Raw genomic sequence first — 18,497 nt, 5'->3', positions numbered from 1 at the left:
CATCTTTGGACCAGGTGAAGAGTCAAGAAGCTCAGGCAGGAACAAACAAACAAAAAGAAAAAGTAAAGACTTTGACAGAACAGAAATAGAAAACAGAAACCAACAAAAGATAAAAGGCAGATTGAACACTGTAGGAAAGGAGTACAGCTCTACAGAGAGTGACAATAGGTATACATAGGGTTTAAGACAAAAGAAATACAGAGGTCAGCATTAAATAGAGATCTAGAAAGAAAGATATGAAAATGCAGTCAAACTGGATTTTAAGGAATATAGTGCAGATAAAGAGTTCATAGAAAATAGTTAAACTAGAATATAGTTTTAGTAATAAGATATTAGTTTTTGAAATAGTTGAAGGCATTTATAGTTTACAATTCTTTTTTTTTAAAAGCTTTCCTTGTTTTATAAAATAAAAGTCTCCCTGAGGCACTGAAGGAAGATACAAAAACTCAACCAACTGCCCAGTTTCCAGTGCTTTGTGTCTTTATTAAGTCTGGGTCAATCTAATTATTTGTGATTCAAAAGAGAATCTGTGACAAGGAAACTGGAAGACAGTTATTAAGGCTCATCAGCTCCAAGGATGGCTTCTTGAGGAGGGGGCATATTACCCCCTCTCAAAGCCAACACTTATATGAACCCAACCGCAGGTCACATCTTGGGCAACCTTGACAATCAGGAAAGACCTGGACTTAATAAGCAGGAGGCCAAACTACAGTTTGTAAGATCCTGTTCACTTCATTAGGAGCCACAGATTCAGACTCATACCAGATAACCTCACAAGGCCATGCCTAGACACCTCAACAAGACTAGCCCAGTCAGAGTTCAACTCTGATCAGATCTGAGCAACTTTATTTGCCAGACAATTTAGAATATTGTTCACAGTGGCCCTGTAGATGATCACATGATCTCTCTCTCTCCAGCAGGGACTGAAGCTCCTTAAACAGGGCCACCAGATGGCTATTGGCAAATGCAATAAGGGTAGAGATACGTATATTGATGCTTTGCTGCTCTCATCACTATGGGGTAATCCTGAATAACTCTTACTCATGTTCAGTCAGACTCATTCTTCATCTTCCTCCATTGGTGCTCCGGGAATCTGTTCTGGCACTTCATCTCCTGAAGGTACTTGGTAAACCAAGGTGCACACTGGGATTGGCACAGAGAGACTGCATAGGGACAATGAGGTCCAAGGCTCCTGCTATCTGCCTATTCCAAGCTATGATTAAGGCCTTGGCTGAACTGCCCACTAGATTCTCAGGGAAATCCCCAAGATCCCTCTAGAACTACTTTGGGGCCATAAGTTGCCAGAGGCCAACCAATTGAAGAAGCCCTTTCTCTCTATGGGGAGGGGATGACGCCAGCAAGCTGGAAGGCAAGGTAGGCAACCACAGAGATGACCTTGGAGAAATTAGACAATAACAGTTTACAAAACATGCTTTAAGCCTGGGAAATGAGGAAAGCATTAAAAAAAAACTCATACTGGCTTTGCACTAATTCCCTGGGCTATAAGAGGGAGGGGTGGGAAAACACAGTTCCATAGACTGGGCCCATGCTGTTGTTATCCCTTTATATTCCCTATAAAGGGAATATATTTGATCCTGCTAATTATAAACCCATTAGCCTGCTTACTATAATAAGCAAGTTATATGCCCAATATTTCTATTTAAAATTACCAGATTCGGTCAAAAGTAAACATATCCTTGCTGAGGAATAGGCTAGTTTCAGAGGGGACCAATCATCTTTAGATCACTGACTGGTCCTCCACCATGTAGCAGAAAAATATTCCTCCCAAGCCAGAGGTTACCTCTCTGCAGCCTTCATCAATTTCAGATCAGCTTTTGATAGGATCACAAGGGAGAGACTGTGAAAAACTGACAGGTTCCTCAACAGACAAAAAGCCTACTCCTTATCATTCAGTCTCTCTATTCTGCCATCTCCTTGAGGTTTAGATGTTCCCCTAGAGACGTCTTTATGGAGCTGTTTCCGCCCAGAGAAGAGTGAAGCAGGAATAGATTTTAGCTCCTTTAATTTTAAATTTATGTATTGATTCAGTAATATTTCAATTCCTTTCCATTCCTAAACATTACCCTCCCATATTAGCAGATAGAGTAATTCCAGCTTTTTTATATGCATATGTTATTATCATGTCTGTCTCCCAGGTTGGATGAGGAGGGCACTGAGGGGCATTGGCTTCTTTTTGCCTTGAAGAAAAATTTGCTAACAACCATCAGAAAACTAAACTTTTGGTATTTGCTTGAAATACAAAACCCATAATTGACAACCACATACCTTTAAGTATCTTGTAGGGCTGTTCTAGGCCTGTCCTGGAGAAAACTTTTTTGCTATACAGTTGGTGTTGCTCAGCACAGGTAGCTATCCTGAGATTTTTCCATTCAAAGGGAACACATTTAATCCCTGCAACTAGCAAGATCTTTGTAGTCAAGATCATCTCTCTGCTTCTCTACAGAGTCTAAGTCTGCATTTTTACAAAGGTTGACATCCTTGACCTATGACCATTCGCTTAGCCACCATTTGAAGTTACCACAGTGCTGAACAAATGGGGGTTATGACTGGTCCTCAGACTTCTGGCCACCTCAGCCCACCCATGGTCATGTGATCACGATCTGGGTGCTTGGCAATTGGTTTGTGTTTACAGTCCTTTGTACCACCCTGAAATCATGTGATCACCATTTGCAACCTTCCCTGCTGGTTTCCTCACAAAGTTGATGGGGAAGCAGGCAAGGAAGGCTGCAAGTCGCTGGGATAAGTCTCCCACAGCCCCTTTGTGTTTGTGCCACACCAGCCATTGGTGCACCCCCTCCCCAACCCATGCCGTGCCTCTCGCACACCCCCTTGGACCCTCACCAATTCACCATGCTCTTTTTGCGCACCCCCTTGTGCACCCTTCAAAGTTACAACCCTGCTGAAGGGACTTATTACTGGTCCTTGAAGTTCTGACTGTTGCAGCATCCCCCTAGTCACATGAACAAAATTCGGGCCTGCTCAGCCCACCTGCATTTATGACCACCTTTTGGCTGCCCACCTACCTGCTACTGCCAGTTGCCCCCACAGCCTGCCCCTGCTGCCTGCTCCACTACTGTACTGCCCAGGGACTTTTTTCATGCAAATGCAACTGGGGCATCTCTTGCACCATGCACAGGGCCAATGTTTGCTCAATAGCCAGGGCCTCTATTTGTGTCCTGCCCAGGGCCTTCTTTTGTGAAGCTGGGGACTTCTTTCGCACTGGTGCAGCTGGGGCTGCCTTTCATGCACCAGCAAAAGCCTGGTGCATGAGACAAGCCCCAACTGCACTGGTGCAGAAGAAGGACTCTTCTACCCAGGGCTGTTTTTCATATGCTGGCTTCTTTCGTGAAAGTAGACCCTGGGCAGGAGGAGGCAGCTGGCAGGGCAGCTGATGGTAGTGGGTAGGCAGATGGCCAAAAGGTCAGAAATGGAGGGAGATAGGGAGATGGGGGGAGTTCAAGGGGAGGCAGTCCCTCATCTTACTGAGGCTTGGGGCTGGGAGGGTCCAAACTGGGAATGCTTGGATCGAAGTGGGTCCTCAGCTAATGACCAGTGGGATTCGGTTAACAACAGCAACAGGGATCACCGGGATTGCTGTTGCTAAATGATGCAGTCATGTGACATTACGCTTTACAACTACACTGCTTAGCAATGGAAATTCTGATCCCAATTACCATCATTAACCAAGGACTACCTGTATTTATATGGCTGCCTATCTCACAAGACATAACTCTGGGCCGTATACAAAGCATAAAAAACAATTAAAAAAAACATTCAACAAGTACAAAAATTAATGGCTGGTGTGGGTCTTCCGGGCTGTGTGGCTGTGGTCTTGAAGTTTTGTTTCCTAACATTTCGCCAGCACCTGTGACCGGCATCTTCAGAGTATACATCGGGCAAGTATACATCGGGACCACAAAACGCAGCATCCATACCAGGATAAAAGAACACGAAAGACACTGCAGACTACAGCAACCAGAAAAATCTGCAGTAGCTGAACATGCTCTCAAGCACACTGGACACAAAATCCTATTTGAAAACACAGAGATACTGGACAACACCAACAGCCACTATACCAGGCTATACCGGGAAGCCATTGAGATTCACAAACACCAGCACAGTTTCAATAAAAAAGAGGAGAGTCTAAAAATCAACAAAACCTGGCTACCAATCCTGAAAAATACAGCCTGCAAAAGGTCAACGAACTCAGCTCAACCACCAGGACATGTGAACAGCTCACACAATAACTTGCTAATCACCCCCAGCAGCCCCTCGTTAACAATTCAATAGAAGAAAAAAAAAAACCCTGCCTAATCCCCAGGAAGATACACACAGATGCTGACACCAAAACAAGCAGCCACTCAGTAACCCAACCCCTCCCACACACCCCCAATCCCCCTTCCCCCTCCCCCAGATCTCTATAAATACCCACAGAAGGGTCACATCACCCTGGGCACAGAGAGAACTGCTCCTGTCTGTGCTCCTGCACTCTGAAGATGCCGGTCACAGGTGCTGGCGAAACGTTAGGAAACAAAACTTCCAGAACACGGCCACACAGCCTGGAAGACCCACACCAGCCATCGTATGCCGGCCGTGAAAGCCTTCGACAATACAAAAATTAATATTACTATTAAAAGGCTGGGAGAGTGCATCAGATACTATGAACAATGGAGCCACCTCATCAGATCACCATTCCCTTGCGACCCCCAAGCCTGTTGACACAATCAGGTTTTGAGGGACTTCCAGAAGGTTGGCAGAGATAAGGTAATCTCACCTCGGGCTGAGGGGAATGATCTTCAGTATTATATTCTTAACTTTTGCTTAAAGCTACTTTTCTTGCCACTGGGTTTAGCCCCATTGATACTTCAAGAATATTTTAAGTCAACCTGATTTAAAAAAAAAACAAAAAACCACTATCAGCAAGTTCCACTCCCTAGGACTCTCACTGGAGAGCTTTTACCCATTAGCCTTTGAAAGTGCCATAAATGCTCTAAAGTAGCGTATCTGGGATATTGATTTACAAATCAATCTAAGCCTGGTTGCAGACTTTACAGCATGTGTCAGCTTCCTACTTTCTTCCATTACTGTTCTGAAGGTTTAACAAGCCTTTACTCTGGCCAAGCTGGACTCGTTGCTCTCTACTCTTTTGAGGGATACAAAACCATCTCCTTATACCAGTGTTTTTCAAATATGGCAACTCCAAGATATGAGTTCAATTCTGGGAGTTGAAGTCCACACATCTTAAAGTTGCCAAGTTTCAATAACATTGCCTTACACCAATGCAAATGCCCTTGTAGGGATAGCGTAGTAGAGTCTTTAAAATATATGTTTCTGTTCGGCTTTCTTTACAGGGAATCCTGGATGATTTTCATCCATCCCTTCCTGATGAGATTCCCAGGTAGAAAGCATCTGTGAGTCACCCTATCTGACCAGGATTTAGATATATCCTCCAGGACTTTTCAATTTTGTGCCTCTCTATGTACCATCCTTCTTTTGTTGTGGCTGAAGATCTGTAACCATTTGTATCTTCTATTTTTATTTTATCTTACTACACTTTTAAAAAATATTTCTATATTTGTGTGTGTGTCTGGGTATATACATAATGTTTTATTGTATTTGAGTTCCGGCCTATGGTTGTAATAATAAAGACTGACATCTAGACTTTTAAGATTCTTTACCATAGCTTATACTAATAAAGTTCCAATCAAAATTGTGGAGTTGGTTTCCTGACCTGGACTACCACAAAGGGCTGACAGCTATCAGAGAGTGCATGGTAACAGACTGATGACAATGTTCTCCAGTGTCAAATCACATTGCAATTGCCCTGAGATAAAAACCAGACCTAGTGTGTGACCACTGGTGTGCATGAGGCCTTCAGGGACTTGGGACAGGGCCATGGTTGCCAGACAACAAATTAAAATCCCTGAGAATTAATAGCCTTGGGTACTCCTGGCAATTATATGGAGAAATCATGGAGTTTTCTTAATGACATTTTCAGAAGTGATTTACCATTGCCTTCTTCCTAGGTTGAGAGAGAGTGACTGGCCCAAAGTTACCCAGCTGGCTTCTATGGCTAATGCCTGATTAAAATAAATGGTCCACATGGTCCATTTATGCTGGTCCATATCTGTCGACACTATTTACTATAAATAGATTTAATTTAAACTTTATTTCAAATGGCCTTATTTTCCTAAGGCCATTTGTAGTAGTCAGCACACTGTTAATTATGCTATTAATTTCAGATTAGATAACTTGCATAGATTTTAAAATGGCTATTTCTTCTAAATATTCAGCTTCTGTAATGGGACATCCATCTCCATACCTCCTGTGTGTGTGTGTGCCTTCAAGTCAATGTTGACTCCTGGCGACTGCCTGGACTAGTCCCTGCAGTTTTCTTGGCAAGGTTTTTCATAAGTGGTTCGCCATTGCCTCCTTCCTAGGGCTGAGAGAGAGTGACTGGCTGAAGGGTATGTAGCTGGCTTGGTGCCTAAGGGGAGCCTAGAACTCATTGTCTCCCAGGTTCTAGCCTGGTGCCTCCTACTGTTACCTATTATGCTTTTATTGGCACCTGCAATGATGTTTGATAGCATTCCTGCATCACACCTGGAATATGTCACAGCGGGCAGTATGTCAGAAAAGGCATGTCTTGCTATGAAATATTTCTATTCTGAATTATTACTTCATGTTAAATTTTGATTAATATTTTCACTTTGTTGCCCAGTTATTCTAGCACACTTAATATTGTAGTACTTTAATTGATTAAAAAATTTAAAGAACAATCCTACATACTTCTACTCTGAAATTTTTTAAAAAATGACTTGAAAGGAACTTCTCAGATCTTTTAGAACATTGCAGACAAAAAGTTACAGCTTTAATGGGAGTAATTCAGACTAAATTAGGCACATAAAATGTTGACCTTCACAACTGTGACATATGACTTATCTATCCAGTTCAAACTACAGCAATGAGAGCCAGTTTGGTCTACTGTAGTGGTGAAGGCAACAGGCTAGAAACCAGGAGACTATGAGTTCTATTCCCTCCTTAGGCCTGAAAGCCAGCTGGGTGACTTTGGGCCAGTCATTCTCTCTCAGTCCAACTCACCTCACAGGTTTGTTGTTGTGGGGAAAATAGGAGAAGGAAGGTGTGTGTTTGCTGCCTTGAGTGTTTATTAAAAACAATAATAAAGGCGGGGTAAAAAAAATGAAAAAAAAATCTGAAGACCATCACTGAGAAAAGGTTCTCTTGTAGAGACATCTTTTTAAATAACCTATAGAATTAAGCAATGATTCAGTCACCAGAGGGTGCTACTACATAGTATAACATGTTATGATTGACCAGAGAGAGACCCAATGCAAAAAGGCCATTCAAAGTGAATGACTACAAGTTTGATTGCAATTCAAATGTTTATGGACTGCAGTTTGAAGTGGATTGGCCTGTAATCCACAAATACCTAAACCATCATAAATGACTTCACCCGTAACACAGATTAGCATGCCAATTTCTTTAGAAACAATTCAAAACTGGAGCCAGCATCTTATGTGCTTTGCTAAAGGGAACATGAATATCAGAAACTAATGGTCTTTGTTTTTTTTCATAACTGGAGGAGCAACCATTTTCTTCATTCCTACATAATTGTGTCACTGATTACACTTATTATTAACAAATGCATTCGGTCTGAAGATTTTGAACTGTTGACTTGATGGCTGTTATCACATGAACTGAGTTTTGCCTTTCTTGTTCTTTCCTATCCTCTTGTCTGATGAAACGTTCTGGAGAACTCATACATCATGTATTATGTTGTGTCATTTCGGTTTACTTATTTGTTTCGATATATATAGCCACCCATCTCACATACATAACTCTGGGCAGCTCACAAGTTAAAACAACAAGACTCATATGAATAAAAACAATTAAAATAAATTAACCAGAAACATAAAATGTGGGAGAATGCCAGCTAACAGCTTACGAACAATACATCCATCTTGTAGGCTCCATACCTCCACGGGATTTCCAGGCCTGATGGCACAGCCATGTCTCTTGGGATTTCCTAGAGGCCAATAGGGTTGTAGCCAATCTAACCTCAGGGGAGATGATATTCCAAAAAGCGGGTTGATCCTAATAGAAAATATTATCTAACTGTGGACTTTGGATCTTCTTATGGACTAACACAGGAATGATTGCTCATTACACTCAATTTTGTAAATAGAAATGTTCTTTTTTTTCTTCTTCTTCTGTTATGAGAACTGATGACTTGGCTAGTCCTTTGCTATTATTTTGTAATCAGTCCTCTCTGCAATGAATAATGCTTCAAATCCCAAAACAATCTATTTTCCAATCGTATTTCAGAATATCCAAATTATATTTTGTAGATACGTTTACAAGTAACAATAGTGCTCATATACTATTTGTGTTTGAGTATCTGTTCTATCTCCAACTAGAGCAGTGATGACAAATCTTTTGGGCTCAGCATGTCAAAAATTTGGAAAATGCCTAACTTGCCTCTGCTGGTGTGTCACCCCCCCCCCCCGCCCTGAACAAAAGAGAAACAATCTTTACATAATTATTTATTTTTAAAAATACAGTCTAATTATGTGTGGTGCTATGTATTATATAAAGAAATGTCAAATAATTACAAAAACTAAATACAAGTAAAACAAACTCAGTTTCTTTGTTAACTCAAACAGGGCAAATAGTTGTTGGGTGTTGGTGAACGCTGGCATGTCACCCAAAACATTGTGGCATGTCACCTTTGACACATGTGTCATAGCTTCACCATCACTGAACTAGAGTCACATGCAGACTAAGTATGAATGAAGATAATTTCTTGTGAATGTTTCAAATCCATGTCCTTAAAAAAAAAATATATCTCTATCTCTATCTCTATCTCTATCTCTATCTCTATCTCTATCTCTATCTCTATCTCTCTATCTATCTCACTGCCTTTTTTTGGGCGGGGGGTGCCTTTGAGTCAGTTTTTGACTTCTGGAGATTGCCTGGCCCCTGCAGTTTTCTTGACAAGATTTTTCAGAAGTGTTTTGCCATTGCCTGCTTCCTAGGGCTGAGAGAGAGTGACTGGCCCAAGGTCACCCAGCTGGTTTGGTGCCTAAGGCAGGACTAGAACTCACAGTCTCCCAGTTTCTAGCCTGGTGTCTTAACCGCTACACCAAATTGGCTCTACTCTCATGGCTGTACTAACAGTCAAATCCAGACAGGAGCTCATAGAAGACAGTTCTAAGAAAGGAGAAAAATGGCACCAGTTCCAGCCAGAGTGAGGTTTTGGCTGCTAAAAATGAAAGTTTGCACTGGATAGCCAAATTGTTTAGTGTAACGGGAACATTAAATAATACCCAGTAGAACTGAGCATATTATTCCGAAACGACTATAAAAAGGGAGCTAATTTTCACTCACTTACCCTAACAATTTCATCAAGATAAGAGATCAAGAGAGCCAATTTGGTATAGTGGTTAAGGTGCTGGCCTAGAAACCAAGAGACTGTGAGTTCTAGGCCTTCCTTAGGCATGAAAGCCAGCTGAGTGACTTTAGGCCAGTCACTCTCTCTCAGCCCGACCCACTTCACAGGATTGGTATTGTGGGGAACATAGGTAGCAGATGTGTTAGCCACGTTCACTGCCTTGAATTATATATAAAAAGGCAGGATAAAAATAATAATTTTTAAAAAGTACCCTGGTTCAAACATTGTGGAAGTTATCTTTTGTTTAACCGTTAGGGTCTCTTTTTTTTTTGTATATTACAACTGGCTATATTCAGACCACACAAGAAGTCATTAACTATGATTTAGAACATGGTTTCCCAAACTGTGAGGTATACCTCCTTTGGGGAGGTGCAGACGGAGTCCAGGGAAGGTGTGAAGAGTGCACCTTAAAAGAGTATATTTTTAGTACACTGTTACAATAAATTTACCTTTCCCAAAGTTGCACTGTATTGTTTTCATTTTTCATTTGTGTTCATTTTGGTGTTTGGATTTTTAGGGGAGGTGTGTACATTAAGATTACATAAAAGGAAGGTATGATGGGAAAAGTTTAGGAACCCCTGATTTAAAATCATGCTGGATGGAACTGCACATGTTAAGCCACAAAAATGGCTTAGGACAATCCAATAAACACAGTAAAATCCCCTTGTTTGTCCTCCTAAAAAGATTAAATGAATTACATTTTTCCTTACCTTACAATTTAAGTATTTCACATTTATCCAGCTTTTCTACTAAGATGCCCAGAAGCAGTGTGCCTCCTTCTCTATTCTGCTTTATCCTTCTAATAGATTATTCCTCAGAATGACTGGCCCATTCACTCACTGAAACTAAACTGGGTTATGAATCTCTCATAGACTAACCCCCATCACATTGTATATTTAATTTCTATCAGATGTACACAAATGATAGGAATTGAAAGATGATAGGCAGTGAAAAAATACTCATTACATAATACACTAGTCTGCATTGCCCCAGGAAGAGATGCTAAAATAAATCAACTGAAAAGTGGTATGAATTTTTCTTCTTGTGAATATTCTGCATGGAAGAAAATTCTCTGCAATCTGTGGCCAGAGAGAAAAGGGTTAAATCTCTCCTGTTGTCTCATGGCCATTAGTAAGAAGCAGAAGTCTCTGAAAGAAAGAGAAAGTCTCTGAAGGAAATCTAGCCATAGCACTGACTGAATTCAGCTCTCAGCTATGGAGGAGTTTAAATAATGGTCAACAAGATTACTTGGGATTTTCAAGCAACTTTAGGGAAATCCAAAATCCTGAGTTCTACTCGTTATATCCTTTGCTGTGAGTATGACTGCTTCACAGCCATTGTCACCTTCCACGCAGGAGGAAACTAGGAAAATAAGTTCAGACAGGAGTGGAATAAATGAAGTGACAACTTTCTGTCATGACTCCCAAACTGTGTCATCCATGCTTTTTGGATGACACAGTTTGGGCACCCATGATTTTTGAAAAGAAGCAAAAGAAAATCACAGGGGGCAATTTAGTACAGGTAGTCCTCAGATTATGACGGCAATCGAGACCAGAATTCCATTGCTAAGTGATGTGGTCATAAAGCATGATGTCACATGACCACATCGCTTAGTTAAGGCAATTCTGGCAGTCCCCGGTGCCATTGTTAAGCGAGGACTCATGTGACTGCAACGTGGGAAGAGGAGAGAATCCAGAAGCACTTGCTTACATCGCTGAAACTATGTCCCAGGCAAGCAGGCCAGCAGGTGAAAGCTGCAGGTGGGTGGGTGCTGTGCGTGGTTGCTATGGAATATGGGTAGGCACCATGGGCAGGTGCTACAGAGTATGGGTGGACAGGTGCCACAAGTGGGCACTGCAGATCCCTATGCTGCCTGGGGACTCCTCTGGAGAAAAAGCGGCAGGAGCAAGAGTAACTTGCGACCTCCTGCCAGCTTCCTTATTGACTTTGCTCATGGAAAGCCAGCAGGAAAGGTTGCAAATGGCAATCACATGACCCCAGGATGCTGCAATCAGTGTAATTGTGAGCTGGTTGCCAAGCACATGAATCGCAATCACGTGACCACAGGGATGCTGTGACAGCTGCAAGTTCGAGGACTGGTCGTAAGTCCCCCTTGTTCAATGCCATCATAACTTCAAATGGTCACTGAACATGTGGTTGCTAAGCAAGGACTACCAGTATAAGAAGAAAACAGGAGGGATAGAGAAAGAGAACTAGGTTTTATTAAATAGAGAGAGAGTCTATATGGAAGGAAAGAGGAGAAAAGATGTGGATATGTATAAATATAAACAGATGCTTCTATGAAAGAATAAAACTGGATAGTTATCTAACTAACTACTAGATGTAGGGAAGTTCAATGTTTCCCAGCTGTATCTCTGGCTATACAGGTAGTCCTTGCTTAATGACCATTTGTTCAGCGACCATTTGAATTTACAATGGTGCTGAATGAAGGGACCTATGACCTGTGCCCAAGGTTGTGGCTATTGCAGCTCCCCCACAGTCAATCTGGGACCTCAGCAATCACTTCATGCTTATGACTGGTTGCCAAGCGCCCTGCGATCATGTGATCACCATTTGCAATCTTCCCTGTTGGCTTCCTCAGAAAGTCAATGGGGAAGCTGGCAGGGAAGGCCACAGCTGAGAGGACTTCCTCTTGTCTCTGGAGGCTGGCTGAAAGAGTTCCATGCCAAAATCCAAGCAGGATTTGGGCATGGGGCATTTTCAGCCAGCTCCCAGAGACCTCTCGGCAGACGGCTGTGGCTTGTGACCTTCCCCTGGATTTCAGCATGGAGGGAAGCCTCTCGACTCTGGGGGCTGGCTGAAAAATCTCCATGCTGAAATCCAAGCAGGATTTTCAGCCACGAAGGTTTTTCAGCTCCAGAGTGGAAAGGCTTCAGAAGCCTCTCGATTCTGGGGCTGAAAATCCAAGTGGTTCTGAGGCCCTCGCACACCCAACCTGCACTGCACCCCATGCACCCCCTTGCTCCCTCCCCCGCCCCAGCACCTAGGGCTTGCAACTTCTTGCCAGCTTCCTCATTGACTTGATTGTGGGAAGCCAGCAGGAAGTTGCCTCGCCTAACAACCTGCGTTTCTTGCTTAACAGCAGTAACCGGGAATGCTGGGATTGCGGTCGCTAAGCGAAGCAGTCACGCAACATTTTGCTTAACAACCGCATCACTTAGCAACCTAAATTCCGGTCCCAATTGTGGCCAGTAAGAGAGGATTACCTGTACAATCCTGTGATGCAGAATGGCTCAGTAACACACTCTGCTGTGTTTGAAAAAATGCCCGTGGGAGAATAGAAGGCAGGCTGCAGCTGTCTCATCCACATTTCTCTGGAGATGGTTCCTTTTTACTACTTTCTCTTCAAACGATATCCATTTTTCTTCTCTTTAATTATTACCTTCCCTCAATTGTTTCTTCCAATCTCAGATCCAACTCTTTAATTCTGTTCAGAAACTCCTAAGGACCAATACCAGGTATCCCAGACGGAATTACCCCCTACAAGGTTGCAGTCAGTTTCACACATATAATGCAAGTAGAGGCTCTGTATGTAAGGACAGTAACCATGAATACAAGAGTAGTGGACAAAGGAGGGAATCCTTTAGTGAAATCTTAATGTACATACCTGCCCTTAAAATCCAAACACCAATATGAACACAAATGAACAATGAATACAATACAATGAAACTTTGGGAAAGGTGGATTTGTTGTAACAATGTACCTCCCCTGGACTCTGCACCTTCCCAAGAGAGGTACACCACACAGTTTGAGAAACCCTGCTTTAGACAAGAACTCAGGGGGAATATATAAGTACGCAGCCAGGAACATACTATCAGTGGAAGCAGAAGAAAAAATGTAAGGTTAGGGTTCCAGGACATGCTGTGACCCTCAACTATAATTACATAGAAAAGGCCTTATCTATAACTTTGTGGGAAAGGAACTTGTAGTCTAACCTAAGTAAATAAATTATGCAAACCATTCATTTAACTATCACTCAGTCACTCAATCAGCTGCTCTGAACTTTAACAAAGCAGGTTCTCTCCACTCCTGACCCTCTGCTTCCAGAGTTATTATCCTGTATTGCTTTAACTGGAGAGATTGATGTCCACTGGATTCCCTTTAATGATTGGGTTTTTTGTATCATATTCAATTGAAGAGTGGTATATAAATCTCTCTCTCTCTCTCTCTCTCTCACACACACACAAGTGCTGCAGCCCCAGCCCCCAGTATGAGCAATTTCATTTGGCCCTCCTTTTGACTTCTGAGATTTTTGCCAGATACTTTTAAGCATATTTTCACAGTAATGAACAACAGAACCTTGTTTCTTAAAAAAAAGGAAAACCAACCTTGTCCCTTTTTATTCACATTCAATGAATTGTTTCTTTAATGTTAAATTACATAAAACTTTATTTAATGTATTTCATTGATGTTTAATCTGGGTTATGGTACACGGTATTTCTACTTCACAAAATGTTCTTTCCTACTATCAGTCTCATTTCCTGTGCATACAACAGGAACATTTTAAAATATATTTTGAATGAAGAAATAATGTTCTTTCTCAGAAAAGTTACAAGCACCAACTCTCTAGGATTGGTATTATTTAATATACTGCCAATGTCCACAAAGATTACTTCAATACAACTTGAAATCTTTAACTATGCACAGATGAAAATAAAATCTCCTCAAAAGTAACATACTTTCCTCCTTCATTAATATCCTTAGGAATGTCTGATGAGCAACACAAATACATGTTACAACCTTACTTATTACACTGTACCTGTTCATAGAGAGAACATAAATTGATTCCTCCCTATTGAAAATGTTGTTTAGGATGCATGGATTAATCCTGTCCCCAACACTTAAAGGAGCCACATTCCATCTACCACCTGCATGTTTGCAAAAAACTTGCCAAAGGGTCTCAACATAGCCCTCATCAACCTGGACCAATTGAAAACCAGCTCGGTTAAAGACCAATCAGAAGTCAGGACACCTGGCTATAAAGACAGGAGCCCAGTCATTCCCTGCTTAGTTTCCTGTGGGTCTGTATATCTTGTCTCTGAAGATGCCAGCCATAGTTGCTGGCAAAATGTCAGGAAATCTGTTGTCTAGATCAGTCACTAAACTCTGAAGCCCAACAGTCTCAACATATATACTGATGGGGGTATCCACTGTATATTTTAGTAATAAGAGGTTGTTAAGCTTCTGGGGCCTCATGATTCTTCTCACATGTATGATCTTAACTGAGAGTTTTATGAGGCCTGCCTGAATACTCAGACTGCTGTTGTTGGGAAAGACGTCTGTAAGTGGCATTATGAGTAATTCACCTATTATCCCTGCTTATGGGCTGCATTAACAAAATGCAGTCAGCAATTTGAGACTGATGGATTATTCAAGAGTAAAGGAGGAAAGCTTTAAAATGAAAGCTTACTCATAAATCAGGCAATTTAAGAGAAAAGGAAGACAGAAGACAAAACATTCCAGTTAAGAGAATGACACAAAGATTGCTTATGAGCAAGAGGTAAGGAATAGCATTGTGTGCCCTGCTGGCATGCCAGCCTGCAGCTTGGAGTTCAAGGATGATAGACCAACAGGCAATTTCCACCCAAGAAGGATATCAACCCAACATGTCAACTGGAAAAAGGACTGAGGCCAAGACAGCAAGGACTGCAATGTGGGATAGCTGGGGAATGGACTGTGACCAAAAGAAGCAATGAGCAGCCAAATGGTATTTGGATCTGGGCCAGCAAGGGGAATGTGCAAGAAGAATCAAACACAGCCAAGAAGAAGGAAGAGTAAATTGTGCCATGAGATTTTTGTAAGGCAACCAAGGTTGTTGAATTGTGTGCATTAGAATATATACTGGATTTTAAAAAGAACCTGTCTGGTTGTTGGGTTACAGGGGGAGAGACTGCATTCTCCAAGCAAGCCTATCAAGACCGGAAAGGAGGGTAATTCATAGGTCAATAATTATTGTTGTTTCAGATCATTCTTGTGTTTATGTATTTGTATTAATCTATACAGTTATTGATTTAATGCAAGTAGTACAGCTGAATCCAATCTTTGGTTCCGAAATGTTGGAGAATAATGGTCTGTTGTCTCTTCATATTAACAATGTCTTAAGACTTACTGGATCTGGGATGAAATGCCCCTTTGAGCCCCCCTCCTGGTAGAAAGGTTTGGAGACAGGTGTGATGAGACTAAATTAGATAAGCATGGGAAGAGATCCTACTTAGCACCTCCCAAACCCAGAAGGAGCTCTAGTATTATAGCTGAGGCTATGATTATTATTGATTACTTCCTCAACAAACACCCAAAAGAGTGGCCATTCACACATTCACTTTGGAATAATTAGAGGTGCCCATTTCCAGAAGCAGCACATAATATATTCTTGGGATCAATATTTTCCTTATTACTGTATTACAAGAACTGAGGCAATTTAGAAATATATTGGATATATTTAAACAAACATGTAAACTTGAGAGTAAATATTTCAAAAGGATATGAAAAGCAGCAATTCTTAAAATAACTATTTACTACCTAGTAGGAAGAACATACCTTTAAAAAACCCAGCAATGTCATTTTTTAAAAATCAGTACTTATTGTCACTTTCCTAGTAATTTTCTGTTTGTCATATAATAAACATTTGATATTGGGCAGCCAGAGGAAGAAAATAATACAGCTGTTATACTTTTTATTCTTATGTAACTGCATCTGTATAAACAAATCACAAAAATAGAAAAAAATTCAGCGCAATGTCCTATGAATGTTTACTAGGATAAATACAGAATTGCAGCTGTATTATACAAAATAAAATTGATATGTGATGCTATAGTTATTTTCCCGCTAGAGATTTAGATGGTCTTCCAATATCACCCAATCATCAGTGAGGTTAGTAATATAAAACCTGTCCTCATTATTGCTATCTCAGCATAGTGTTAATATAATAGAAGACTTAATAAATCACTAATAAGGAAATATCTAACACAAATAAAATAGAATCTGTCCTTATAATGTAATACATTCATATTGATTTCAACTTAATTTTCCAAAAATCAATAAGAACAACTCTGTTGTGGATTTAGAATTCTACTGTCTTCAGCAATAAAAACCTATATGCATCAAATCAAGATTAATCACACATATTTTAGTGAGACTTATTCCCAGATAAGTATACATAGGCATGCAATTAACAATTTGGCTAAATATTTTATTAATTCTTTAAAATTACATGGGAACCCTCCTCCCCTTTTTAAATAGCAGTGTTTGCCTTTGCAGCTTTTGCTAAATTTAAGACTATACAGCTCTAAGGTTTAGTAAAAATCAGTCTCACCAGCATATCTTTGGAATCTAATTATAATTCAGTACAACTAGGTTGCAATTTTATGCATACTTAATAAGATCCATTAGAACCAGTGGGATTTACTTCTGAGTAGTAATGAACAGATTTGCGTTATTATTTCTGACTGTATTGTTAGTTCCTCTACAGGCAATGAAGATTACTTCCAAAAAAAGATTGTTTTGGATTAATGAAGTGCATAAAGTGATAAAAATAATTTAAACATTCATGTCTAAATACCTGTACTTTTTGCTATGTTTGTAGGGCTGGCAACTCTAACAAGATAATGCAAACTTAATATGTGATTGCTGAGTAAAGATTACAAGACACCATTTGATTCCAAACATAGCTAAAACCATAGCAGATTCAAATTATTCCATTAATTCCACAATGAAAACTTGAGAAAAGAATTTATCTAGAGCTCTAATACTGGTATGTATATTCACATCCGGATGCTTAGAGTTCCAGTCTTTAAAAAAAACCCAAAGAGCTATGTTTAAATATTTTTTCTCTATTTAAATGTTGTTTTTCTATACAGTTATTATCAAATGGTACATTCCCTTAAATTTTTGACTTACCAGCCGCAGCAGTAACGCATACCCATAACAGGACTAGAACAACGTAACCCAGAAACCGGAAAGCCATCCCTGAGCTGGGCAGGGAGCTTTTGCCCTTTCACAACAAGGCTCCCCTGGTTTTTCTCCAACCCACTCTGACTTTGCCTCTTCTGACTGCTCCCAAGCATGGCCTACTCTAGGCTTTTTCTTCATCAGTCACTCCCCCTTGATCCTATTGCAACACACACAACCAATCTTTTCTTTCTTCCTTTCAGCTTTTTTTTTTTGTTTTTTTGTTTTGTGGTATTGGTCAGAGAATTATGTAAAATATATATATATTTTTAAAAACCTTTCCCAATTTCTCAACCACCTCTTCCTTGTTGACTCACTGTGTGAAGCCTGAGAGGTTGAAAGCAATCTCATCTACAGGCTCTTGACAAAGAGGGGCATTGTTATTTGGGTTTTTTCGGCATTAAAAGCAAGTTGCTTAGAGGAATCCTGCTTTTCTTCATTAAGGAGCTTTCCATTTCACATTCCGTTTGTGACAAAAAACAGTGCCACAGAAGCAGAGGCTGTCAGAACCAGGGTTCTACTGGTCACAGAATATTACCCTTTTGCCAAGGTTGCCAACAGTTTTACTGCTCTCTGCATCTGTGCTTTAGACAGCAAATGTTACAATACTTTGCTTTCCTTGTTATCTCTTGGTTTGCTGAGTACCAGCTATGTTGTCCTTTTCATGAGTCTGTTGTGACTGGAAATGTGAGTACGCTGTGCTGCCATGTGGAGAATCTTATTAAGGGCATGTGGTACAGAACAGCAAATTACAAAGAATGCCTCCACAAATTAATTGGATGTGTTCATGGATACCTTGCCCATAGGGAAATAAACTATCAAAGAGCAGCTGCTCTAACTGCAATGTCCAGCCAGTGTTTATACTCACTGTAGGCCCTCTACATGGAGGAAACTTCATCTGTTGTTGTTATGGTTCATCGAGTTGACCTGGCTTTTGATAACTACAGGAACAAGTCCAGGCAATCCTCTTGGCAGTATTTTCAGAACTGGTTTTGTTGTCCCAGGAACTGGGGGGGTTCTAGCCTGCCATGCAATT

The 18,497-nt window shown here is 40.7% G+C and overlaps 1 protein-coding gene across 3 annotated transcripts in view; it reads right to left on the bottom strand.

The window, feature by feature from the left end:
- Positions 1 to 17,577, bottom strand: part of CFH (complement factor H) — a 93,351-nt gene extending 75,774 nt beyond the window's left edge. For 2 of the 3 annotated variants that reach the window (XM_088153298.1, XM_088153297.1), the window contains exon 1: positions 17,411 to 17,492. In XM_088153298.1, coding sequence (XP_088009424.1) covers positions 17,411 to 17,477 — 67 coding nt within the window. In that variant the 5' untranslated portion in view covers positions 17,478 to 17,492. Of the gene's footprint in view, positions 1 to 17,410 lie in introns of all 3 variants that reach the window. The other variant, XM_088153296.1, reaches the window with a different exon arrangement.
- Between the last annotated feature and the right edge of the window lie 920 nt (positions 17,578 to 18,497).

This window comes from Python bivittatus, unplaced genomic scaffold, assembly GCF_059951505.1.
Source record: "Python bivittatus isolate LINGU-HERP-01145 unplaced genomic scaffold, Pbiv_v1 ctg000700_np1212, whole genome shotgun sequence".
NCBI classification, from domain to species: domain Eukaryota; kingdom Metazoa; phylum Chordata; class Lepidosauria; order Squamata; family Pythonidae; genus Python; species Python bivittatus.
This window is presented reverse-complemented; position numbering and strand designations above follow the sequence as displayed.